General features: G+C 47.5%; 1 protein-coding gene across 4 annotated transcripts in view; it reads right to left on the bottom strand.

The window, feature by feature from the left end:
• Positions 1 to 25621, bottom strand: part of SFSWAP (splicing factor SWAP) — an 82442-nt gene that overhangs the window by 42056 nt on the left and 14765 nt on the right. For all 4 annotated transcript variants that reach the window (XM_029221278.1, XM_029221252.1, XM_029221262.1 and 1 more), the window contains exons 6-11: positions 24486 to 24598; positions 23403 to 23538; positions 5548 to 5788; positions 4403 to 4534; positions 3792 to 3885; positions 2679 to 2850 (exon numbers count right to left, since the gene is read on the bottom strand). In XM_029221278.1, coding sequence (XP_029077111.1) covers positions 2679 to 2850; positions 3792 to 3885; positions 4403 to 4534; positions 5548 to 5788; positions 23403 to 23538; positions 24486 to 24598 — 888 coding nt within the window. The remainder of the gene's footprint in view (positions 1 to 2678; positions 2851 to 3791; positions 3886 to 4402; positions 4535 to 5547; positions 5789 to 23402; positions 23539 to 24485; positions 24599 to 25621) is intronic.

Here is a 25621-nt window from a genome sequence, read left to right as displayed (position 1 = left end):
ACAGGCTCTGGACGCGCAGGCTCAGCGGCCATGGCTCACGGGCCCAGCCGCTCCACGGCATGTGGGATCCTCCCGGACCAGGGCACGAACCCGCGTCCCCTGCATCGGCAGGCGGACTCCCAACCACTGCGCCACCAGGTAAGCCCTCTTACGTGCATTTTATAGAAAGTTTCTTCCTAGGTCCTTGAGTTGAATGCTTGCTTTGTTTTCACTTTCTCTTCACCAACATAAGCACATGAGGTTGTAGGTTTTCTTTAAGTTTTCACTGCATCTGATACGTCTGGATAATATGCTCACTGCCCTCACCTTCTCTGACTGATCAATTTCAGGGCGCTGACATGTCTGTAAGAACCTTTGTCCTCCAGCATTCAGAACACTTTTCATTCAGAAGTTCAGATAGATCTGAACTCCCTGGCATTTAATGCTGTAGATACACGTCCGACGCGCCAGCCTCTGCTTTTTCTCCCCCGTGAAGGACAACCTGTCTATTTTCCCATCTGGATGCTTTTCCTTCCATCTCTATTCTTTCCCTTGGAAATTTGAGAAAAATTTTGAACTTGTCTTCTCACCCAGTCTGATTTTTAGTGTTTTTATTACATTTTAAAATTTGGCAATCTTTTTCTAAACAGTCTTTTCCAGATGTCAGATTATCGGTTGCACTAATTCTACAGTACCTTTAATTCTGTGAGAATACGCATCAGAGACTAAAAGAATTTTCCTGTCACTTAGTAACTGTTTCCAAGGTGCCCACGTGCTCCGAGGCTCGCATCGTGTCCTCCTGAGCTCCTGCCTCTTTGTGGAGCCGAGACTCTCTGTCTCCTCGTCCTCACCCTGACGGAGCTGAGGGGGGGGTGCGTGCTTTCGGACACCCGCAGCTCTCGGGTGCCTCAGGCTCAGAGGGTACGACGAGGGAAGCGGCGAGCGAGCACCATTTCGTCTGCCGAATCCCAAGGCGCTTGCTCCCGGGAGCGGGGAGGGCGCTCCACGCGGGGGCTGGGCCACTGCGCCCTGACCACACCCTGTTGGGGCCCCGCTGCCCCCTGGACGCTCCTGGTGGTTCTGGCCTTCTGCCCGCCCCCTTCTTTGGTTGACAGTGGTTCCCCCGGGGTCACTGCCACTGAGTCCCCAAATGTCCTGCTCTTTCCTATGAACTGAAGTCCAGGTGGCCTGGCCTGTCCTTCTTAAACATGAACAGTACCTCCCCCTGCTTCTGGAGCAGTAACTGTTTTTACTCTCCTTACTAATACATTCCTTTGGTTATTCCAATGAGAGCTGAAGGCGGCTGGGAAGGGTGAGAGATTAAACACGTGTGCTCAGGTGACCTCCTGGACTGAGAGGCTCACAGGCACTTCCATAAGTTATCCATCTGGGTCATTTGGGTTACTCCTGATCGCCATCTTTGTATCAGAAAGGGCATCTGTACGCACAGAAAAGGCCTTCCTGCAATCCTGGCCCGTCTGCCCGTCCCGCGTCTCCTCTGCCTTTCCTTTGAACCCGGGCACTGGCTCCTGCACCGCCCGGCCACGCCCCCTCCTCCACTTCAGGCCACCAGCTCCACCCTGAGCCCCCGCATGGCTTCTCTGCCTCGATCTTCACACACTCACCATACTGCATGAAGTGATTCCTCTGATCTAAGCCGCAAGGTGTGCTGTCCCTGCTGGAAGCCCCGGGAGCCGCCAGGAAGGCAGAGCCCCACGCGCTGGCCATGGTTACCTGGGCAGGTGTGCCCCCCTTGACACCCGGCTCCCTCAGACCACCTCCCGTCCCTGAACAGGCCACACGGCTCAGACCACGCCGTCCTGCCTGGGAGCTCCTCTGGCTCTGAACCCTCTTCCCTCTGCACAGCCCTTCTCATTCCCACCTGGTGCAACTCACTGCTTCTTCACACGTCCAACCACAGAGTTCTCTGCTACCGTGCCTGTGCCAGCTTTTTTTTCTTTCTATTTATTTATATTTGCTCTTTTCATGTATGTCTGTCCTGGTAGATGAAAAACTCCTCCCAAGAACATAAAAGGTAACTGAGGGGCTTCCCTGGTGGCGCAATGGTTGAGAGTCCGCCTGCCGATGCAGGGGACGCGGGTTTGTGCCCCGGTCCGGGAAGATCCCACATGCCGCGGAGCGGCTGGGCCCGTGAGCCATGGCCGCTGAGCCTGCGCGTCCGGAGCCTGTGCTCCGCAACAGGAGAGGCCACAACAGTGAGAGGCCCGCGTACCGCAAAAAAAAAAAAAAAAAAAAAGGTAACTGAAACGGAGCGAGTGGAATACCGCCTGGTAGAGACCCTCAAGGGACGTGCCTTAACAAATAAAGAAAACGAATTCCATTGGCACAATAGTTCGCATATAGTTTCAGAAGTCCAAGGGGGGGGGGTACAAAACATCATTTGAAAAATTCTAAACATTTCCATTAAATTGGTAGAACAGGCTGTTAGCAACAGCCTGTAGAACGCATACCTAAGATGAGCTTATATCCAAATGACCCCAAACCCGAAATCAGGGAAGTACTATGAAATAACCAAGTTTTATGAATAACAGCAACTTAAAAGGGGCAGCCATCTCCTCCTGTCCTGTGGCTAAAAGCACCTGACCTTAAGCGGTCCAGCGTTCTTCCTTGCTAATTTGAAGTGACACCTGTGAGGTACAAGGTCAAAACTGGAACCCTTGGTAGTGAGGGCAGCGTACCTTTCACCAGCTTCCCGTCGGGGACGGCTTTGCTGCACGACACCTCCTTCTTCCCCGAGGAGCCACCTCTGCCCCCTGCGTCGGCCACATCTTCAGACACACTATCGTCCCCAACGTCACTCGGCTTTTCAGGAGCAGACTCTGCAGGAGCCTCTTCCGGTGCTGACACAGCCTGCAGAGGTTAAACATGACTCTGAACTGCTCCATTGGAAATGACACAGGATTTGTCAGAAAAGATATGCAGCACATACATTTCATGGGACAAAAGCACGGCTACGTTACTGCCTAAGTAACACGACGGAATATATTTTCTAACTCAGATTTACTATTTTCTGATACAACAGAATGAAAAGAGGAGCGGAAGGAAGTATTTTCCCTGTAATACTGTTTCGGGAACCAATGCCCACTAGCTCTTCTTTGGAGAATGACCACTGAGAACACGCTTAGAACACCAAATTATGCCCAGCACCTACAGATGGGTCCATTTTCTTCAGTCTGAGCAGTCAGAGATAAAAGCCTGTAGAAATCCACTGATACGCAAAGCCTACGTCATCTCTCTACCAAAACAGGTTTTAGAAAGACATTAGGGTGCCCATGTAACTGAGGAGAGGAGAGGAGAGGCAGAATAAAGGATTACAAGGACAGGAGGAAATGCTTCTAACAGGTGCCTGAGAACCAAGTGTGGGGACGTCTGCAGGGATGGGAGTCGTGAGGCGAGCTGCTGGCAGGTGGCGCTCGAGGCCACTGGGTGGGTGGCACCTGTGTGGCTCCAGCCTGTCAGCTGGGAGCACCTGCGGTTACACTTAGGCATTTAAGTACATGTTAACACAACAGAAGTATAATACACAGCTTCCATCCAAAGTAGTTAAAAACAACAGCCAACCAAAACACCAAATGCCTGAAGAGACAGGATTACTTTGTTTACAACATTCTGGACAAATGATCATCAATGAACTATGAATACGGGTCAAAGATTTCAACAGATGTAAAACAAGAGAGTGGGAAAAGTTAAATTCGGCAAATGCAAGACATACGTTACACCTAAAAGTGAGTGTAAAACCAACCAACCCTATTAGTGCACATCCCGAGGATTACTTCTTCCCAGACACATACCTGTGCGCTTTCAGCCCCTTCTTTCTGGAGGAAGAACTGCTTCTTAAACTCATAATAGGCATTATACTGATGCCATGGCTGCAGGAACTCAAACCTAGGAACAGAGAAGGGGACGAGTCATTCAACAAGACATGCTCGCTCGCTGTGACACCCCTCGGCTCCGACGGACCACACCTGCTGCTCTAAGGCTTCGCAGTGACTGACCCTGGCGATCACACAGATCATGTTGCGACCACAGCCTCCTGTTGTTATGTTACGACCCGAGCACGGAACATTATTTGATGAAAAAAACAAAGTGCAGTGTGTGTCTGAATTTCCACAGCAGATTCTTGAAAAGCATGAATTCCAGCTTTTTATTTTAGGGAGGTTCAACATTTTTAAAAAAACAAAGCAAAACAAGTTAAACAAAAAAATTATAACAATAAAAAAGACAACCACCCCAACTCTAAGTAATTTAACAAGATATATTTATCTAAACACATAAGGATAAAAAATATATATATATGCGTGTATATATATATATAAAAACAATTATGTAGCTAGATTAAAAAAAGAAGCTAAACTAAACCCCAAATACCATTCATCTACCCCACATAAACTCCTTCACTCACCTTTGATCATTCTTGGCACGAACGCTGGTCTCAAACTTAAGGCCGTTCCTGGCCACGTACTCTGCCAGCTTGTCAATCACGGGCTGAATGTCGGGGGGCGGGGGGATGATGGCGGCCACGGAAGCAAGTGCACTGCAGAGGAGAGCTGGGTCTCACACACAGTGCCAGGCCCTCCTCCAGATGAGCGGCAGGGGGGCGGCCAGCAAGGCTGCTGGGGGACTTGCACTGTCTCAGTTCACACCGGCAGGTAAGTTACGCACAGACAGGGAGGCCCTTATCTGAGATGGCTGGGACTACAGAAAACTAATCAAGGTCAATCCATTTGAAACAGGGACCAAAATATCACTGCCAATGATGAAAACAGGGGTTTTACTCAAAGTGACACTTAAGGTCATGAACACAGGTTCATCTTTTCTCTCCTCACATTTCCCCCCAATTGCTAATTCTTAGAAACAACCAAGAACAAATCAAGTGTGAATTTTTGTATATATATATGAAAGTATGCTGGCTAGCGTGACTCATCGTCCTTCGTTTCATGTTTACTGTCTTAGCATGATCAGGAAGTGGGAACCATCCAAGTGCTCCGTCAAGGCTCCTGAGCGTCTGTCTTGTCAGCCTGAGACATGCCAGTGCCTCTTATGAAGTGCTCGCTCACCCACAGACGCTCTTCAGAGGCCCCTCCACGCTCCCCAGGACAGGCGCCGGGGTCCAGTCCCTGACTTGCTGGCTCTGTTAGTCAACGGTTAGCTGGACTAACAGCAGATCCGCATTTCCTAACAGCTCGTGAGCCATTCACTTGCAGCAGCTTTTATGAAATCCTGCGTTTTGGGCAAAAACTGGGCTTCACTTCACACTGCCTGTGCCTGGTACTGCCCCACCGAGATGGTGGCACACGGGAAAGAACAGATGCTGGATTCAGGGGAGTGGCGTGGGATGCTATCTGGGAGTTCATTTTCTCAGTGGTTAGACCTCACTGCTACAAGTGCTTATGTTATGACAGTTTCCGTTGCCCAATCAACCCCGTAACTCGGGGATTTGGATAATACGTACTCAGATAACGGAGACCCTCTGTGTGACTCACACTATAAAGACGCCCAAACCAAGAACACAGGTGCTCCAGGTGACCAGCAGAAGTGAGAGCATACCTTGTGGTGATGGTGGTGGAGGTCACCCCACTACTCGTCTCTGCTGTGCTTGGGGGGGGCGGTGGCGTGGTCCCTGGAGGGGGCGGGGCCGTGGCTGTCACTCCAGCGGAGCCGGACACGGCCACGCCGGCAGGCAGGGTGCTGTAGTAAGTGGCTACGTCAACCCCTGGAGGGGGAGGTGCCAGGCAGTAGGTGCCGTCGGGCAGCATGTAGTAGCTGTAGTACATGGCTGCCACTGTTGCTGTGAAAAGACATTTTGGGGGCGTGAGAGTGGCAAAAGACAGGCTAGTTGGTGAGTATCCACAATGCAGTAAAAAAGGGACACTTTTCCAAATGCAATATCACTTCTGTCCAATGTCAACCACATCGTTTTGTTTTTCTGATATAAGAAAGGCTGCCCAGGTGACACACGGTTTGCAAGAATCAGGCAATGCCCAGACACACACCCAGGGATGATGGAAAGTGAACACGCACGGGGACATTCAAGGCAGCCCAACGTGGACCTTCCTACTACACAATTGATGTCCTCCCTAACTGCAGAGCGGGCAGATTAGGACAAAGTCCACTGTCCAGCAGCACTAGCTCCCTTCCTGTGTGGCCTGTGAGGTGATCCGTCTGAGGACTAAACACCCTTCGCTGGCTTCCCCGTTCGACACCAGCTCTCCACTCTCTCCTCTCCTTACTTTTCTCATTTAAACATTTGTCTGGGCATAAATCACAGCCATGTTTTCTTAGGTCAGTCTCCCAAGGCACGACACAAAAGCAAAAATAAACAAATGGGACCTAATCAAACTTAATAAGCTTTCACACAACAAAGGAAACCACAAACAAAATGAAAAGGCAACCCACAGGATGGGAGAGAACATCTGCAAATGATGTGAACCACAAGGGCTTAATTTCAGAAATATACAAACAGCTCATGTAGCTCAGTAACAAAAAAAACAAACAACCCAATCAAAAAACGGGCAGAAGACTCAAACAGACATTTCTCCAAAGAAGACATACAGATGGCCAATAAGCACATGAAAAGATGCTGGACATGGCTAATTATTAGGGAAATGCAAATCAAAACTACAAGGTACCACCTCACACCAGTCAGAATGGCCACCATTAAAAAGTCTACAAATAACAAATGCTGGAGAGAGTGTGGAGAAAAGGGAACCCACCAACAGTGTAGGAGGGAATGTAAATTGGTACAGCCACTATGGAAAAGAGTATGGAGGTTCCTTTAAAAACTAAAAATAGAACTACCGTATGATCCAGCAATCCCACTCCTGGGCATATACCCTGAGAAAACTCTAACTGGTAAAGACACATGCACCCCAGTGTTCATAGCAGCATTATTTACAATAGCCAGGACATGGAAGCAACCTAAATGTCCATCAACAGAGGAATGGATAAAGAAAATGTGGTACATATATACAATGGAATATCACTCAGCAATAAAAAAGAATGAAATAATGCCACGTGCAGCAACATGGATGGAACTTGAGATTATCATACTAAGTGAAGTAAGTCAGACAGAGAAAGACAAATATCATATGATATCACTAATATGTGGAATCTAAAATACGATACAAACGAACTTATTTACAAAATAGAAACAGACTCACAGTCATAGAGAACAATACCAAAGGGGGAAGAGGGAGGGAAGGGATGAATTAGCAGTTTGGGGTTAGCAGATACAAACTACTATATACAAAACAGATAAACAACAAGGTCCTACTGTATAGCACAGGGAACTATATTCAATATTTTGTAACGAACGATAATGGAAAGGAACCTGAAAAAGAATATATATTATATACAACATTCATATAAATGAATCTGGTACGTATTTCTTATATATATGTAACTGAATCACTTTGCTGTATACCAGAAACTATCACAACACTGTAAATTAACTATACTTCAATAATAAGCAAACAAACACTTGTCTTGGAAGTCATCTTGTCTACAAAGTTGTGCTGCTCTGTAACCCCTGCATGCCTTCACCCCAGCACAGAGACGTACTGCAATTGATTTAAGAAGTCCTGACGGACACTGAGATCATTTGGGGCTCTATTATTATAAACAGTGAAGTACAATCACTTCCTATATATTTTGCCCACCCATGCAAGTATCTGTAAGATAGAGCCCATTTTTTAAAACAATCAAAATTCCTGTAAATTTATTCATTTTTCATTTGGGGGGAAAATATTCAAAACCAGTGAAATCACAGAAGATCCAATGAACTAATTAAGAATTTAAATTTCTAATCCTGTTGTAGATAAGCAACTGGTTCTGACTACACAGAGATTTAATTCACCATTAGAGCATGGTGAAAGATTTTTCTCATTAAGGAATTTTATTTTGATCTTCAGTTAATCTACTTTAAAACAAAAACATCTACAAATAGTGAGAGCTTTTACACTGACTACAGTTTCCCCGCACTGGAAGCTCCGTGGGGAAGGTGTCTGTGGTGCGGCAGCTCACACCCTGTCCTCGACAGCTACACCCCAGCCTTTCCCCCTCGGCTGGAACAACTGCATCTCTCACACGTGCTGCAGGCATATCCGCGGCTGGTAACGACTTACTTCCTATGAATTATACATGTCTGAACTCCCAAGTTGTGAATCGCCGGCTCGATGCTGTGCACCAACCACTGTTCACGTTCACCACAATATTCCACATTTTCAAAAAAAGATGTGTGGCCTCAATATCCTCTCTGTGTGATCTTTAGCACAGAGACATTCAAACCATATCTCTGAAGGAAGGCGGGGGCAGAGGGCAGGAAAGACGTTTGTTCTGTAACCCCAGCGCTCAGCACACAGAATCTGTTGGGTGGACAGATGGATTCGATGCTTCAAATATAAGCTTTTCCTAACCCAATTAGGTATTCAAATATGAACAGAGGCTTCTGTGAGCTGTATCATCCTCCTTGAAACGATGGAACGACTTCCCCACTCACCCTGCACTCGGTCGAGTGACGGGGGCCCTTCTTCTCACCCCTGGGCACAGACACCGCCACGGAGGAGGGGTGAGGCAGCAGCGGCAAGACCAGAGCGTAGACCCGCCCACAGAGCACCCCCTGTCTTGGGAGGGGCAGCAAGAGCTGCTACTGCCCAAAGGGTCACATCTCAAGGACAGGACAGACACTCCATGTCCTTCCTATGCCAGGTGGCCAGCCTCTGGCCTGAAAACAGGCCAAAATACATCTCAAAGTCGTAGCTACAACCAATGAGGCGTATGGATTAGAACAAAACAGTTTACAGTTAAGTGTCAACTATATATTATGCAATTGCAATTTAATGCATTCTTTATGTAACAGGAGTGAATAAATTATTTTCAAAACTAAGGATCATCCCTTTGAAAGAACGAACATGCAGATTAACCATCAGTCTGTACCTGAGTCACCCATCAAATTAAATTAAAACAAACCCTGCCAGAAAGACGGCAGATTAACTCAGGAACTCACCCATTACAAATACCTAAAAATGCTTGTAAAGTATAAGGGAAAAATTTAAATGCATAGCTGAGCTCACAAAGAGAAAAGGCTCCGTTTCCACGTGTGAAAATCAAACAAAGCCTCCAAGCCTGAAGGCATCGCCTAAGCCTTGAGCCAAGTCTTACTCCGGATGCAGGGATTCCCACGCTAGAAGGCCAGCCCAGGGCACACGCCCTGGGGATCTTGTAGAGGAGGACAGACTGGAAGCAGAAACCTAAAGACGATGCACGCAGGATGCCCTCTCACTTCTTACGCACGCACTCTGTGAGTCCTTCCCAACAAATTCTAATTACACCTTGCAAAGGTGAACAGGAATTTGAAAATCCCTCTGTATCCAAACATAACCCTGATGCCAATGGAACACCTGAGGCTTGGCGAGCTGAGAACGCAGACTTTCCCTCTGTATCCAAAACTCACCCTGATGCCAATGGAGCACCTGAGGCTTGGCGAGCTGAGAACGCAGACTTTGCTGCTGCATGGTGCCTGCTGGGGCAACGCCACAGCTGAGGGCCCAACAGTGCAGCCAACTGTGCACTGTTTCCCCCAGATTCCCATTTCATGTGCAGGATGTCATAGATGAAAAGATTTTAGGGAGAAGGTTGTTTCTGTCCTTTTCCCCACAGACACTGAGGCCCGGGGCGGACGTGACAGTGATAGGCCAACCTCAGCCCAGAGCCACGCCTGGCCTGGCCTGCCCCCCAATCTATGGTGAAGAGTATCATGCCCCTCATTTCATTTGCAGGTGCCAGGGGCACCTCCAAACAGTGTCTTCTGCCTGCTGTGAAGCCCCTCCTAAGTTTTACCTCCAACAAATAACAAAGGTTGGCGAGGATGTGGAGAAAAGGGACCCCTCATATGCTGCTGGTGGGAATGTAAATTGGTTCAGTCACCGTGGAAAACAGTATGGAGGTTTCTCAAAAAACTAAAAATCAGGGACTTCCCTGGTGGCGCAGTGGTTAAGATTCCGCGCTCCCAATGCAGGGGGCCTGGGGTTCAATCCCTGATCAGGGAACTAGATCCCACATGCACGCCGCAACTAAGAGTTCGCATGCCACAACTAAGGCCACATGCCTCAACTATGGAGCCAGTGAGCCACAACTAAGGAACCCGCCTGCCGCAACTAAGACCCGGCGCAACCAAGTAAATAAATATTGAAAACAAACAAAAAAACCCCTTAAAATCAAATAAATATATATATATAAAAATGAAAACACTAATTTGAAAAGATACAATGCACCCTAACTTTCAAAGCAGCATTATTTACAATATCCAAGATATGGAAGCAACCTAAGTGTCCATCAGCACATGAGCTGATAAAGTAGATGTGGTGCACACACACACACACACACACACACACACACACACAGTGGAATATTGCTGAGCCATAGAAAAGAATGAAATAATGCCATTTGCAACAACATGGATGGACCCGGGGGGTATTACACTTAGTGAATTAAGTCAGACAGAAAAAGACAAATACTGTATGACATGACATATGTGGAATCTAAAAACTAAAATGAGTAAACATAACAAAAAAGAAGCAGACTCACAGATACAGAGAACAAACTGGTGGTTACCAGTGGGGAAAGGGAAATGGGGAGGGGCAAGACAAGGGTAGGAGATTAAGAGGCATAAACTATTACATATAAAATAAATAAGCTACAAGGATATACTGTACAGCACAGGGAATACAGCCAATTATTTTACAATAACTATAAATGGGCCATAACCTTTAAAGGTTGTGATTCACTATGTTGCACCCCCGTAACTTACATAATATTGCACATCAACTGTACCTCAATTAAACCAAAGTTTTTACCTCCAGAACCATCTCCCACCCCAGGAGGCCCCTGCTCTGCCCTCCTGCACACACATCCCTGGGGCAGTTCTCTGCGATCAGGGCTATGGTCCCAGAAGGCAAAGCATCTTAAAAGCAGTGAGAGGGAGGCTGCACAGCTCCCAGGTTAGGGCAGGCACTAGGGAAGCGTGTGACAAGCAAAGCCCGCTGACAGCAAGGTGCGTGCTGAGGTATTCCGCAAGAGCAGGAGCCAGCCGCCGGCACCACCCCGTGGCAGACACTGCAGATGTGCGCTCATCGCTGCAGTGGGGCCTCACAGCTCTTGAAATCCTTGAATTGGAAATCCTTTAAAATGACTACCAACTAGAGAACATGTGTTTTTGTGTACAGCTCCCAACTCAGAAATTCTCATGAATGCTAAGTTTTGAGAATCGCTGGACCAGACAGAGCAAAGGATAGACAGAGGTCTGGCTCCCTGGAGCTCACCGTCCCATCCTAGACACGGGATGGTGTGGTGTGCAGGGTTCCAAAGGGCACCCGCAGTCCCACTTCTCACAGGGCTTCCAAGGCATAACACTCCTTACTAGGGCTCTTGCTGTTCTCAGGGCTCTCTGTTGAATTTTTAAAGAGGGGATTGGGTTTTACACAAAGTTAAATGCCGATGTGATTTTAATAAACATCATGATAATGTTTACTAAAACATGCCTACTCCAAATAAATCTAAGACAGAGATGTCAACGGGTGCCTCCACTTCCCAAGGGCAGGCATAGCTGTGTGGAAAGATCAAGCCGCTTAAAACCACCGGCACATTCTTCAGCACGTCCTCCCTGACACTCTGTGCGCTTAGAAACGTACAGAGCTGCGGAACCCAGGGTCAGACAGACCTGCCTAATTACCTTCCAAAGCCCTTCTATTCAACGGGCTTCTTGCAAAAATCAGAGCCAATTTACTGACTCTTGTATGTGATCTTAATCTCGTACAAATCTAACTCTCAGAAGAGAATGTAAGCCTTGGAAGGGTTCTTGGAGATCAGCGGGCTAGTCAGCAATCCCTGCTGTCAGTTCAGAAATATAAACGTGTGTCTGTATTAAGAATGAAAGAAAATAGCTTTCCTGAGTTCCGTGGAGAAAAATAAGTATACTCTTAAAAGACCGATCTACTTTATCCACACAAGATTGTGAAAAAGAAGCACTGTGCTACCAGCTGAGCAGGCCTGGGCAGCAGCAGCAGCAAGACCGCCCGCCCGCCCGCAGCGCCCCTGCCCACCCCCGGCAGCGCCTGGCCCCCTGGCCTCCGTCACTGGATGGCCAACCAGTCTCCATCCACCTGCATCCTTGGGACTTCCCTAATAACTTCAACAGCTTTAAATCCTACTTACACTGGCTGATTCCGGAACTGCTATCTCTAGCTCTGAGCTGAACTGGTATGTTAAGTGCCTGCTCAACACGTGCACTGGGACATCTCATAAACCTCTCAAAGGGACCGCGTCCAGAACACAGCCGTCCCCACACACTGCCGCTCCTGCTTCCTGTGGCCACGCCTCCTCCCGCTGAGTCAGTCCGGGCTCCGTGGTTTCTCTCGGACCCATACCCGCCTCCTGGGAACCAGAGCCCTTCTGGCCGCTGCCCTAGAAGCTCCAGGGACCCCTTCCTAGACCAGCCAGAGCCCCCATACTGCCCACCCAGCCGCGTCACTCCCCATCAAGGCCCCAGCCACGTTCCCTTTCTGTGAGGCACCTGCCTCGGGTCCCATGGCCCCTCCCCCCCACTACCCAAATCGGGCCTCACCCGGGCTTCCTCAGGCCTCTGGGCCCCGGAAGCCTGGGCTCGAGGGCCTCCCTGGTTCCGTCCGCCAGCACTGCGGACTCCCCCAGGGGTGTCACTGATTCTGCTCCACGATGGTGGGAACACCATGCACTGCTCTTCCCAGCATGGCTTGCCCGCGATGCCAGTTTGTTCAAGGAATGTACAAGTCACGTGTGGAAGAACAGGAACTGGAATGGCACAGGGCAAAGGCTTCTAGGAGATGGTGGCCTGGAACCTTCCAAACTCTGAAGGGCAATATTCAAACCACAATTCTGGGCCCATCCAAATGACCTACCATGAGTGAGAGCAGAATTAGGGCATTTTCAGACATTCAAGAATAAAAAAAACCAGGTCTTCCTGTGTACCCTTTCTTCGCAAACTACTGGAGGACGTGCTCTAGCAAAATACAGGAGTAAACAAACAAACAAGGAGAGAACAGCACTAACAACACAGGAAAGCAATGAATGGAAGTCAGCGGAACACCCCGGGTTACAGGCTGGGAACACGGCCTGTCCAGATTGGTGCCAGCGGCCAACAGCTCAAGAAACAAGCTGTCGGACTTCCCTGGTGGCGCAGAGGTTAAGAATCCGCCTGCCAACGCGGGACACAGGCCCTGGAAGATCCCATGTGCCGTGGAGCAACTAAGCCCGTGCGCCACAACTACTGAGCCTGTGCTCTAGAGCCCGCGAGCCACAACTACTGAGCCTACATGCCACAACTACTGAAGCCCGTGGGCCTAGAGCCCATGCTCCACAACAAGAGAAGCCACGACAATAAGAAGCCCACGCACCACAACAAAGAGTAGCCCCTGCTCACCACAACTAGAGAAAGCCCGTGCATAGCAATGAAGACCCAACACAGCCAAAGCTAAAAACAAATAAATAAATAAATTTACTAAAAAAACCCCAAAAAACCAGTCTACTTGACTGGAGAATCTTTTTCTGCCTACAGATAAGAGGTAGCTTTCTCACACTGAAAACCTTTACCTGAGGAGAGGTTAAACTATAGGAGTTTAAATATTAAGCATCAACGACACAATTCAATGGTAAGCAACATTATCACTGAATTCTGCATTTTCAAGGGGGAGGAAAGTGCCCAATAATCCCAGGGAATGTTAAAAACGTTCAAGGTGCTTCAGAAGTAGAATGAGAGAAATCAAAGCTGAAACCTCCCTCTCTATCCCTTTTCTTAAGACTCTCTTATCCACGCAACTGTCTCTTGATGTCTGTTCTCAAGCCTTCTGGCTTCACCTCCTGGACTGGGATAATTTTCAGGACTTCCTTAAAAACCCCTCCTGGCCGCCGTTAGCTCTAGGCAGAGCACTTATCTACTAGCTCTCGCCGCCGTTAGCTCTAGGCAGAGCACTTATCTACTAGCTCTCTATCATATACAATTGATGATACAATCGTGTATCATACACAATTGCAAGGGAAAATTACAGTCAAAACAAAAACTCCCTCAAATTCTACATCCACAGTTTTTAAGTAAAAAAATATTATGACCCTGGGACTTCCCTGGTGGCACAGTGGTTAAGAATCCGCCTGCCAATGCGGGGGACACAGGTTCAAGCCCTGGTCCAGGAAGATCCCACACGCCGCGGAGCAACTAAGCCCGTGCGCCACAACTACTGAGCCTGCTGCGCTCTAGAGCCCGCGAGCCACAACTACTGAAGCCGAGCGCCTAGAGCCCGTGCTCCACAAGAGAAGCCACCGCAATGAGAAGCCCGCGCACCGCAACGAGGAGTAGCCCCCGCTCGCCGCAACTAGAGAAAGCCTGCGCGCAGCAACGAAGACCCAACGCGGCCCAAAATAAATAAATACATTTATTTAAAAAATAATATATTATGACTCTCCCCATCCCCCAAATACTTAAAAGCTTTCACCATCTGGATCAGCACATACCGTGTCTAAAAACCCTGGGGCTCCCCTCACCACAGTGAATGGCGGTGGCCGACGGCTGTTAAGGGCTCAGAAGCCAGATGCTAGAGAAGATGGAAGCTCAACGTGGGCTCACAGTAGCCACCCTGCTTAATTTCCTTCACTGTGACATCCAGACAGCCCTGTGTTTAAGGAGAAAGAATCCCCAAACAAAAGGAGACTTGTTTTGCTGTCACCAAACTGGAAGACGAAAATCTTAAGACTTCTGTAGTGACACGGAGAATTTCTCACTTGTAAACGCACTGGAAACCACCCAAATGGATCCGTTTTAGATACATGAATGTGTGACTCAGGAACTTTAAGGCCAGTGTTGAAAAGCAATTGCTCTTTTTTTTTTGCTTCTCAAGATGCCTTGTCTCCAACTATTACTTAAAGTCTTCATCAGTGACCCTCAAGCAAAATGCCCTGAATTTTTCATACCGTATGGAGGTTTTGGAGGCAAGCTACCTAAGAACAGGTCCTGGGGAGTCCAGGTGGAACCATCAGGCAGCTCAAGCGCGAGACCAGGAGCTCAGAGTGAGGCAGAGCCTCAGGGGTATGGGAGGTGGGAGCCTGCGGCCCGGGCTCTGTGCTGTCAGAAGTCTCCCCTGGGCCCCCAACGGGGGGAAGGACATCTGCTCCAGGGCATTTTGGGGATCTCATGAGAGCAGAGAATGGAGTCTCCAGAGAAGCTGCACTTGGGAGGGACGACAAAGCATCTCAGGGCAGGTGAGAACGGTGTCTAGCAGGGGTGGCCAGTGCTGGGATGAAAGGTCTGGATGGAGCTGCCGACCTGAGTGGTGGAAGGGGAGAAGGACAAGGCCCAGCAAAAGGAGCCCAGGGAGGAACATGCTGTGCAAACAGCAAAGAACTGAGTCTGGAAGGAGACAGAACCCAGGCAACCTGAGTTCTCTGGGCCACGGACGAATCTGGAGAGACAGGAATTCAACTGAGCACAAAGAAAAGGAAGTAAGACTAGTAATGAGATGGAAGGGATCCTGCTGAGCAGGGCCAGGAACTGGGCCCTTGCGCCTGCTTCAGCCCAGCTCGGGAGAGCTCAGGATGCTTTTACATTTTCAAACAGTTCAAAAACAAACCCAAAACAAACCAACAAAACAACATTTCATGATGTAAACATTCTATGAAATTCAAGGTTCGGTGTCCATAAATCAAGTTCTATTAGGGCTCAGCCACATGCCCTTGCTCCCGATGGTCAGTGTGGCTTTCATGCTCCACCAGCACCAGTAGCCGCCACAGAGGCTGCTCGGCTGCCACACTGGAAACGCTTACATCCTTTACATATAAGGTCTGCAAACCTGCTGGAGAGTTTAGAAAACAAACCGAGGCCCAAAAGACCACCATTATCGACTATAAGGAACAGAACAGTCACAGCTGAAAAAAATCAAGTCACCAACCAAGGAGAAGATGGATAGGAAGTGAATGTAATCATGCTGAATGTCAAAGAGAAACAGATTAAAAAAAAAACAAAAGAAAATGACAGATATTGAAGAAAAAGATGATCCAAAATAAGGAAGCTGGTGTCTTTTAAAAGACGTTCAGAGGTATAACAGAAAATAATTTCCCTGAAATGAGAACTGCATCTTTGACTGAAGGGGTATATGATAAATTCCAGGAAAACGGGGGGCTTTATGCTGATTAAGTTATTAAAATTCAAGGGCAAAGAGAATTCTTTAGGTATCCAGTCAGAAAAAGCAAGCTCTTAAGGGGTGAGGGAGGGGAAGATGGAGCTGGCCTCGCCCCTTCCACAGCAACATGCAGCGACGCTCCCAAGTTCCAGGCAAGTGTGACTAAGTGTACTATTCTCTGCCTAGTTGCTATTTATGTCAAAGGGCAGCAGACATTTTCAAACATAAGATCTCAGAGAACAGCACCCAGGAGCAACTAATGAAAACCAACCAACTAACTCACTCAACTAGTCGGTGGCAAAAGTCAGCCAACCCAGGTTTCTCTGATAGGAAGGACCATGTGAGATTCTAGTTTACAAGATCTCAGAGAAAGAAAATACAACCCAAGTATTTTATACCCAGGCAAGTTTTCCTTTCTACACCAGGGTCAATGGCAGGCACTTTTCAAGAATGCATGAAATGGAACCCTCGTAAAAACTTACTTGTTTATGAAATTCAAACAACCAAGAAACGAATCAGATAAAGAACTCAAAGAGAGATGCTCTGACAAAAAAAAAACTAATCCGTAGAACTCAGACTAACCAACCAGGGAAAAGAACAGAATGTAAATACTACTTTACACTCTCACAATCTAAACACAGTATTTCTTAAAAAAGACCCCAGCAGTTAGGGGAGGGGTGAAGGGACGGCATTTTAATAGCGCTGAATTTTCTCTACTTTCTTAGTTGATTAATAACATCTAAGATAAAAAACATATAGCTTGAAAAAACGCCTACAATTCCAACCTCTCTGATGTTCTCCTTTTAGAACTGAATTCTTGAGGTACGGAAGAAACTTTTAACTGAAGTTCAGGAATTACTTCATTTTCATTTTCATTACAGTTCTTCAGCTAAATCCAAGTAAAATTATAAAGCTTATTTCTACTTTAACACAAATATTTCTATCTATACATTAACTTTTTAATCTACCTTTGCATAAAAATTATCTTTGTATTCTAAAGATATGAGCTTTCTTTTTTTCCCCTTTTCCCCACAATACCTCAGTCTTTTTCACTGTGTCAATGATGCTCACTTAATGTTAAAAATGGCTAGTTCTGGATGGTGGCATCTTGGGTAATATTTTTACTTTTTCCCTTTTACTTCTCTTGAATTATAGTACAGCTATTTCTAAAAAAGAGTTTGCAAGGTAAGCAAAGCATTTCAAGGTCACGACTTTGCAGAAAAAAATGCTAAAAACAATAGCAAAGCCACATTTTAAAAACTGGGAAGAAGCATGAAAATATCTACTGCAGCCACGTGATGTGGTTTAATTTCACTTAAGCTATTTATAGACCGAAACATCAAAAAAACCAAGATGGCATTTTATTTAAAAAACCGCACGCTGTAATAGTGGGTGGTATTTCAGCATTACTGCTTCCCACATAATTTATTTTTATTATGCTTTTTTGCAAGGATTTATAGATAAATAGCAGAAGACAACTAAATAATAACAGAAAACAGCATGAAAGACAGTTCACTGTCAGGCTAATAAATGAAAGAGATTGTTTAAGTTTCGCATATCTATATTTAAGGAGCTTCTAGAAAAAAATTCTTTTAAAATAAAAATATGGGCTTTCCTGGTGGCGCAGTGGTTGGGAGTCTGCCTACCGATGCAGGGGACACGGGTTCGTGCCCCGGTCCGGGAAGATCCCACATGCCGCGGAGCGGCTGGGCCCGTGAGCCATGGCCGCTGAGCCTGCGCGTCCGGAGCCTGTGCTCCGCAACGGGAGAGGCCACAGCGGTGAGAGGCCCGCGTATCGAAAAAAAAAAAAAAATCTTCCTAGACTGCCAAATCTAGGAAAACCTCTGATCAGCAGAAAGTAAATAACAAGGGACGACTGAGTCCCTTCTAAGGTGATTATTAAACACCAAGTAATGTAAAAAGACGGAAAAGCTCAGTGACTTCAGCTGCCTGGACGGGCCCCAGCCGGTGGGCTCCCTCGCCTCTGTTCGGGACACAAGCTGTCACAAGGACTGCTTCAGCCTCAACAGGATACAGGGAGAGCTGACAAAACAGTCTTGCCATTAAAATCTCAAAACTGCAAAGAATTAACTCAGGATACGAGTGTTTCAAGTGAGCATCACACACACCTGCAATTTTTCTGAGAAGGTTCAAAGTGGTACAAATGGCCAGGGAAGGAGTCACCCCCTCACCCTGAACCCTCTTCTAAGCGCACCGCTGGTACCAGTCTCTTACCTGCCCCTCTAGTCTCACACCAAACGCCCCCTTCGGCCCCATCCTCGCCCACCAGGAGCCCCAGGCAGGGCCTCCAGCTGCCGCTGTGCCCTAACCCTACTCCATTCGTCCTCCCTGAGGGACACACAGGGCATCTCAGTCTTTTGCTGCTAATAAAAATCGTTCTTACAGTGAACATTCTTGTAAGCTCAGTCTTTACACACATAAGCTCAGTTCTGGGTCAAAGGCGCGCATTTTAGGTTCTGGTCTACACTGCCAGCTTGCCCTCCACAAGTCTAACACTCCCACCAGCAACATGATGTCGACCTTTTTTCCTTCTTTGCTTACGTGACAGCTGAAAAATGGCGTGTCTCTCTTTTATTTAATCTCTATGATTACTAAGAAATTCAAATAGGTATACATGAAACAACATTTCCCACAGCCCAGAAACCTCGATTTTATCTGAAGACTTATAATTTCAAAGTGTTCTTGTGTGCCTGCGAATGGGTATTTTTCCACCATAACAAAAAGTCTCGGATTCTTCATATATTTGCTGTAGCCTGATTTAAATGAAATGTTGGATTTTATTTTCCATGGAGGTTAGGTTCTAAAGTCAGCAGATACAATGCCATCTGAGTGAGCAGTAAGGGTAAACCTTTAAAAAAAATTTTATGGTCATTTTTACCTTTGTGAATTATTCATACTGCAGTTCATTTTTCTACTGGGCTATAAGTTGTTTTCCTATTTGACTGTAAAAGCTGTTTCTGTGAGTTTTTTTCTGCTTTCTCAACGGTTTTGTTTTTTCCATTACTTGAATATAATGTCTGTTGGCTTAAAATAGATGATTCTTGTTCTGTTATTTTCGGGCTTCCCTGGTGGCGCACTGGTTAAGAATCCGCCTGCCAATGCAGGGGACACGGGTTCGAGCCCTGGTCCGGGAAGATCCCACATACCACGGAGCAACTAAGCCCGTGCGCCACAACTACTGAGCCTGTGCTCTAGAGCCTGCGAGCCACAACTACTGAAGCCTGCGAGCCTAGAGCCCTTGCTCCACAACAGGAGAAGCCACCGCAATGAGAAGCCTGTGCACCGCAACAAAGAGCAGCCCCTGCTCGCTGCAACTACAGAAAGCCCGCGTGCAGCAATGAAGACCCAACGCGGCCAAGACTAAGTAAATGAAATAAATTAAAAAAAAAAAAAGTCGTTACTTTCCTGAGAACTCTCACATCTGGCACTTACACCTGGAAGTAGTTTTGCTGTTGGATAAAAGGTGAGGCTCTAATGGGATCTGTTTTCCGAATAGCTTTTCCCCGATACCATGCTTTTCATAAGCCAGTCCTTCCTTGTTTGCACCTGTCTCTGGGGGGCTCACTCACCCCTCCCCTCTGAAGGGCCTCCTGGGTTTGGGGCCGGGGAGGCCCCGGAGGCACTAACACACCAGGCCAGGGCACTCCTCTTTAGAACGCTGAACCTTTCTGCTTTTTACCAGCAGCGTTTTTCACTTAAACTTTTTCTGGTTAAACGTACTGTAATTACGTATTTAATTAAAATTTATGCAAACAGATGAAATCTGAGTGAGAAAAGAGAATTACTGATTCTGTGAAAATGAAACTGAATCCTTTGAAAAGATCAGATAAAAACACCAATTGCTTAAAAAACAAAAACAAAAAACTGTTGTGGAACCCAAGGAGGGAGAAAGAACTGTGAAAGCCTTGAAGTAAGACACTGCAAGCTTGTGGTTCTGCTCTTGGGCGCCTGGCGTGCACCTCACCTCACAGAACTCAGGCTGGCTGTGCTGAGGACGTCCGTCAGAGGCAAGGCCGTGGCCCACGTCAGAAGTGGGTCAACAGCAGCACGTGTCAGGCACGTACGTATGTAGCATTTTCAGATCTGTTTTAATCACACATTTTGTGTAAACCACCAATTACGTAGGCCTCCCAAGGACTTCTATTGTAACATCTCATTTTATTATCTGATGAGCCATGTTGCCTTTATTTGCCTCTTTTTCAAATTTTTCATATTCTTGCTTGCTACTTTTTAAGATAACCATAGACTCTAATTACAAATAAAAACATCTTTGAGAACCCAAGTACAGGTGTCTGTGTTCATTTCTTCTAGGCATTTTTCTGATCTAGATCCAAATTCTAAGGCCGCCTCTCCCATCCTATGACTCCCGGATGCTAGATGGGCTGTTGTCATGGCAACCCAAGGGGCCGGTCCTGGAGGCAGGGCTCTCAGGGAACATTTTCTCCACTAGGCACTGCCCCTCCCCTCTTCACAAAGCGGCCCGTGCTCAGGTCTCCACTTCTACACCACCCATTCACTTCCCACTCGGGTGGAGTCTGGCTTTTGTCCTCCCCATTTTAACGAAAATGCTCTCACTTCCCAGCACGATGCGTTTAAATCTGTGTGAAATCTGAAGGCCACTTGACAGCCCCTCCCCAGCTTCTGGGCAGAGCTGACTACTGCTGAGCACGGTCTCCACAGGGAAGCTCTGCGACCTCCCTCTGTCCCGCTGCCCAGGTACCCTCCTGCACCCACAGCAGAGGCTGGACACGGGCACCTATGTGTAGCATCTGACTTGCCTTATGTTTTGTATTTTTACAAAATACGCCTTGTATTTTTACAAAATATGAATTCACTGCTGACATTTGTAAGTTGAGATGTTTCACCTAAACACGCTAGGTTCCTTGCTTCTCTGGAAAACCCAGAACCTGGTCCCAGCCCTCTGGCACGGCTGAAACCCACGTCTCAGCAGAACACACTCTGCCAGCACCGACTCCCTCCCTCCCCTCCACTGGCCTGGGCACACGTGAGGCTGGCCCTCAACGCAGCGTGTGTGTCCATCACCAGGCATAACCCCCATACCGCCTCTCCTACTCGTGTCTGTCACTCTTGCATGTGTGAAGAAGATGACTGTCAAAACAACTATTTCACTGAGGGGAAGAGGTGGTCACTAACGGGTGCCCCGCTGCTGGAGCACCTCCGGCTGGGGTCAGGGGTCAGGGAGGGGACCAGGACACCCCGCCCATGGACTGGCCTGCAGGGTTTGCATAGAGCAAGGGTGGGATTTCCCCCGGGCGAGAGGCTGTCAAGGGTCACCCTGGCCTCTGGGGCCCCTGATGAGTGGCAGGAGGGACTGACGTCATGGGGCTCCAGGCTCCCTGGGTCCTGCCCAGCCCTCTCATCCTCCGGCCGGCCGTGACTCGGCCCAGGCCGTGGTCAACAATCAGAGCGTGGGACCTCGCAGTAAAACCCCGAGTCACGGAGTGGCCTCCCTTGGCTCCCCTGCCCAGTCCTACAGGCTGTATAGAAACACAGAGCCATTACCGACCTCGTAGTTAACTGCACGCACACTAGTGATTAGCAGCGCGAATAACCGGATAACGGCCACTCAACCCTGAATTTTTATTTCTTTCCGATGCAAGAAGTTTAATAGCTCTAGAAATCTAGAGGAGGCGAAGGGACAGTGCATTCAACTTGTGCAAATTCAAAGACAGGTCTGAAAAGAGAAAGCAAGGAAAAAGGAAGCCAGAGACGTACCACTCAGTGAGCTTATACCCTGGACTGAGGTAAAGATGGGGGCAGAAGCTCCCGGTCACGCCCAACTCCCGATTCACGGGCTTCCCCTGGGTGGGCCGGCTGTCAGTACTGAGAGCCCCGCCGGGAGGCATGAGGAGTGATTTACAAAGCGCTTCCCTGGTGGTGCAGTGGTTTGAGAGTCCGCCTGCTGATGCAGGGGACACGGGTTCGTGCCCCGGTCCGGGAAGATCCCACGTGCCGCGGAGCGGCTGGGCCCGTGAACCATGGCTGCTGAGCCTGTGAGTCCGGAGCCTGTGCTCCGCAACAGGAGAGGCCACAACAGTGAGAGGCCCGCGTACCGCAAAAAAAACAAAAAAAACAAAGAACAACAAAGTGTTGCAGGGATTACCGCCCACTCTGACGCCCACTGCACCCCCAGCCCGGAACCAACAGGCAGGTAAGATGAGACCGCACCAGATCCGCTCTTTGATTTGAACATTTAAAGAAACTGTATTTAACTTGATTTATGCATTAAAGAAATTATCTGAGTTCTCTAAGAGATTTTTTTAAAGACACATACATTAAGTTCACTCAAGTAATTGATTTTTGAAGTCTAAAAATGTTAATTTAGCACATCAAAATTACACATTGCATGCCAGTACCAGACGGGAACTGCAAAAGGACACAGTTATCATTTTTAACAAAAGCTTCTTCCTAAAGTGACAAGCAGCTTACGTTTTAAAAGGGAATTAACCTCAGGCTGACCCTCCAATCTCTAACTGAGAGTGACAAGCTTTATAAATTCATTGTATCAGGTGTCCCTGTGAAGCAGGCTGAACAGATGAATTCCCGTGGCTTTGCTAAAGGTTCTTCTCATTCAGTATTTAACCTCTGAATAAAATAATTTTAAAAAGACCTGATAATGAGACCAAGGTTAAATACTTTCAAATGATTTCTTGAATAGAACTTCAAGATTTACCTTCTGTTAATAACCTTTAAGTAATTAAAAAGAGAAAAGAGTAGCAACCAGCAAGAACAAGTAGGAACTGTAACCAATCCCGAGGTGCACATTAGACCCCTGTGTCCTTTAGGAAAGCAACCCCGGCAAACAGCGGCACAACACATGTCCCCCGACGCCCACTTTCCCCGTTCTTCTTAACAGAACTCTGCTTTTGTTTAGGGCAGCGATGTAGCCAACTGAAAGCCCACTTCCCAGCCTGTGCTGCAGGACGGCAAGACCACGAGAAACTGCTTTCTGCTCTTGCCCTTCCTCTTCATCCTTCCTGGAATGCAGGGCTGATGCTGGTGACAGGGCAGCCATCTTGCCAACGTGAAGTGACAGGCAAAAGGATGAGGCCACATGCTAAGGATGCTTAACACGAACGCTCCTCATGGCACCTCTACCGGACCTGCACACCTGCCCCCGCACCTGACACCCTGCCCGGAGGCGCACAGTGAGGTACTCACAGTCAGCGGTGTACTCCACCTGGGAGGGCTGCACGGCCGTGCCATCTGCCGTGGGCGCAGTGGGGGCAGGACTGTCGGCCTGGGCTTTACGGACCAGTGCCGCAAGGGGGTGATCTGGGTCCACCACCTTCAAAGGCTGCAGAGAGAGAGGGTGCAAGGTCACACCACATCCTGCATTCTGCGTCACGCAGAACCCTTCTGTGGCAAGAAGGCTCTAGGACGGTGTCTACGCTTCAGAAAAACCTCAGCACACGCATGCACGCAGCACACACATGCACACCACACCCACACACGTGGGCAGGCGCACAGAGGGAGGCCCTGACCGTGGCCGACGAGAGCTCTAGCTGGGTGTGAGTTCCAGAGGAACTGAATAAACAAATCACCTCAATCTTCCTAATGACATGAAGGAAAAGGAGGGATGACCAAGACCAGATTGCTGCTGAGAAAAGTGTGAGCCTCCAAATTCACTCAAAACCTCAAACTCTGTCCATCCTTAAAGCAATTTCTGATTTTTAATCACCAACAGCTTTTAAAGCCCAATCAATCAGCCACACTGCGTGACTGCTGAAATGACATGCTTAGGTCTGATGGACCCCTGTTTTTTCACATCACAAATGGCACAATGAATGGTGTGGATTAACTCCTTATAATAAGAATGAAAAGAAAATTTTTCTTTAATTTATGTTTCTCACTAGTACATTATGTTATCCGTGACGGTAACAGACTATTTCAAGCGGCACGTACCCTGGACACCTATGAAATCTAATCCTGTTTTAATAAAACCTGCATGAGAAAGTAATTTTCCAAGTCTTAACCAACATTTTACTTATTCTAAATATCCCAAATAGTAAAACTATAACAAAATGAAAATAAATTGCTTGTGATTTTATAAAATGGGATATATAAGAAATAAAGGGAGCAGATCCTTTGCCACCAAGCCAAACAAAAAGGCGAGATATACGTCAATGCTAATAAAATTTTAAAAAGCTATTATACAAAGAAATGCCTGCTTAACAATTTTCCAAAGTTAAATGAGCAGTTTTGCTATGGCATAAAGCTACAGCTCAGTAACGAGATGAGAACCTTCATGAGCTCCTCCAGGCGGCTGCACTTCTTGGAAGCGAACAGGGACGGGTGCAGGTAACTCCCGCCCTCTTCGTCATCGTCATCTTCGTTGTCAGAGCTGACCCCCGACTCTGAAAGCAAAACACATGTCAAGACGTCAAGGTACAAATAAATTACGTAAGACCTCAGACGCACACAAAGGCAGAACCATACGCAGCCATTTCTTGGTTATCTGTCCAAAAACCACCTTCGGAAAATATTCCCTAGCTTGCTGCCACCCAAGTCGTTCAGCAGAATGACGTGTGCTTGTGACTTTATCAAGTGGGATCATAAGAAACAAAGGCAGCGAGAAAGGAGCCTGACCTCGGCCCTGCTGGCACCTTCCCTCTGGCATTTACTAGTCCGGAGCCACTGAATATTTAAATTTTTTGGAAAAAAGGCAAAAATCGTACTGATTTTGAAGGTAAAATAACAGCAACAGATTTTTTACTGAACGACAGCAAACGAACAACCGTGGAGGAGATGAGGTCTGGGGTAAGATGCATACAACTGATTTTGAAAATCGTGTTTCAGCTGGAAGAAAAATTCAATGGCAGACACATGTACTGCTGTCTCAGAATGTTATTCAAAATACTTAATTAGTCTTTGTGGTAAGAATTCCAAATTTAGACACTTATAAAAACAACAGCTTAAGGCAGAGTAAAGAAAAGAGAGTAAGATTAGCCACTTCATTCTGTGGACTTGTGTAATTTAGCCTCAGGCCCTAACACGGGGTGCACGCTAGAACGATCCACAGAGCACGAGGCTCGCTGTTTTGTCTGTGACATGTTCAACAACCAGAATGAGGGGAAACGTTTCCAACCTAGATGGTTATGCTCTGATGGCATCAACATTTAATTCTATGTCACCCATCTATGAAAACGTTAATTAAGAATCTAGGGCTTCCCTGGTGGCGCAGTGGTTGAGAGTCCGCCTGCCGATGCAGGGGACATGGGTTCATGCCCCGGTCTGGGAAGATCCCACATGCCACGGAGCGGCTGGGCCCGTGAGCCGTGGCCGCTGAGCCTGCGCGTCTGGAGCCTGTGCTCCGCAACAGGAGAGGCCACAACAGTGAGAGGCCCGTGTACTGCAAAAAAAAAAAAAAAAAAAAAGAA

Source organism: Monodon monoceros, unplaced genomic scaffold, assembly GCF_005190385.1.
Source record: "Monodon monoceros isolate NGI ecotype Baffin Bay Population unplaced genomic scaffold, NGI_Narwhal_1 Super_Scaffold_1, whole genome shotgun sequence".
Lineage (NCBI taxonomy): Eukaryota > Metazoa > Chordata > Mammalia > Artiodactyla > Monodontidae > Monodon > Monodon monoceros.
This window is presented reverse-complemented; position numbering and strand designations above follow the sequence as displayed.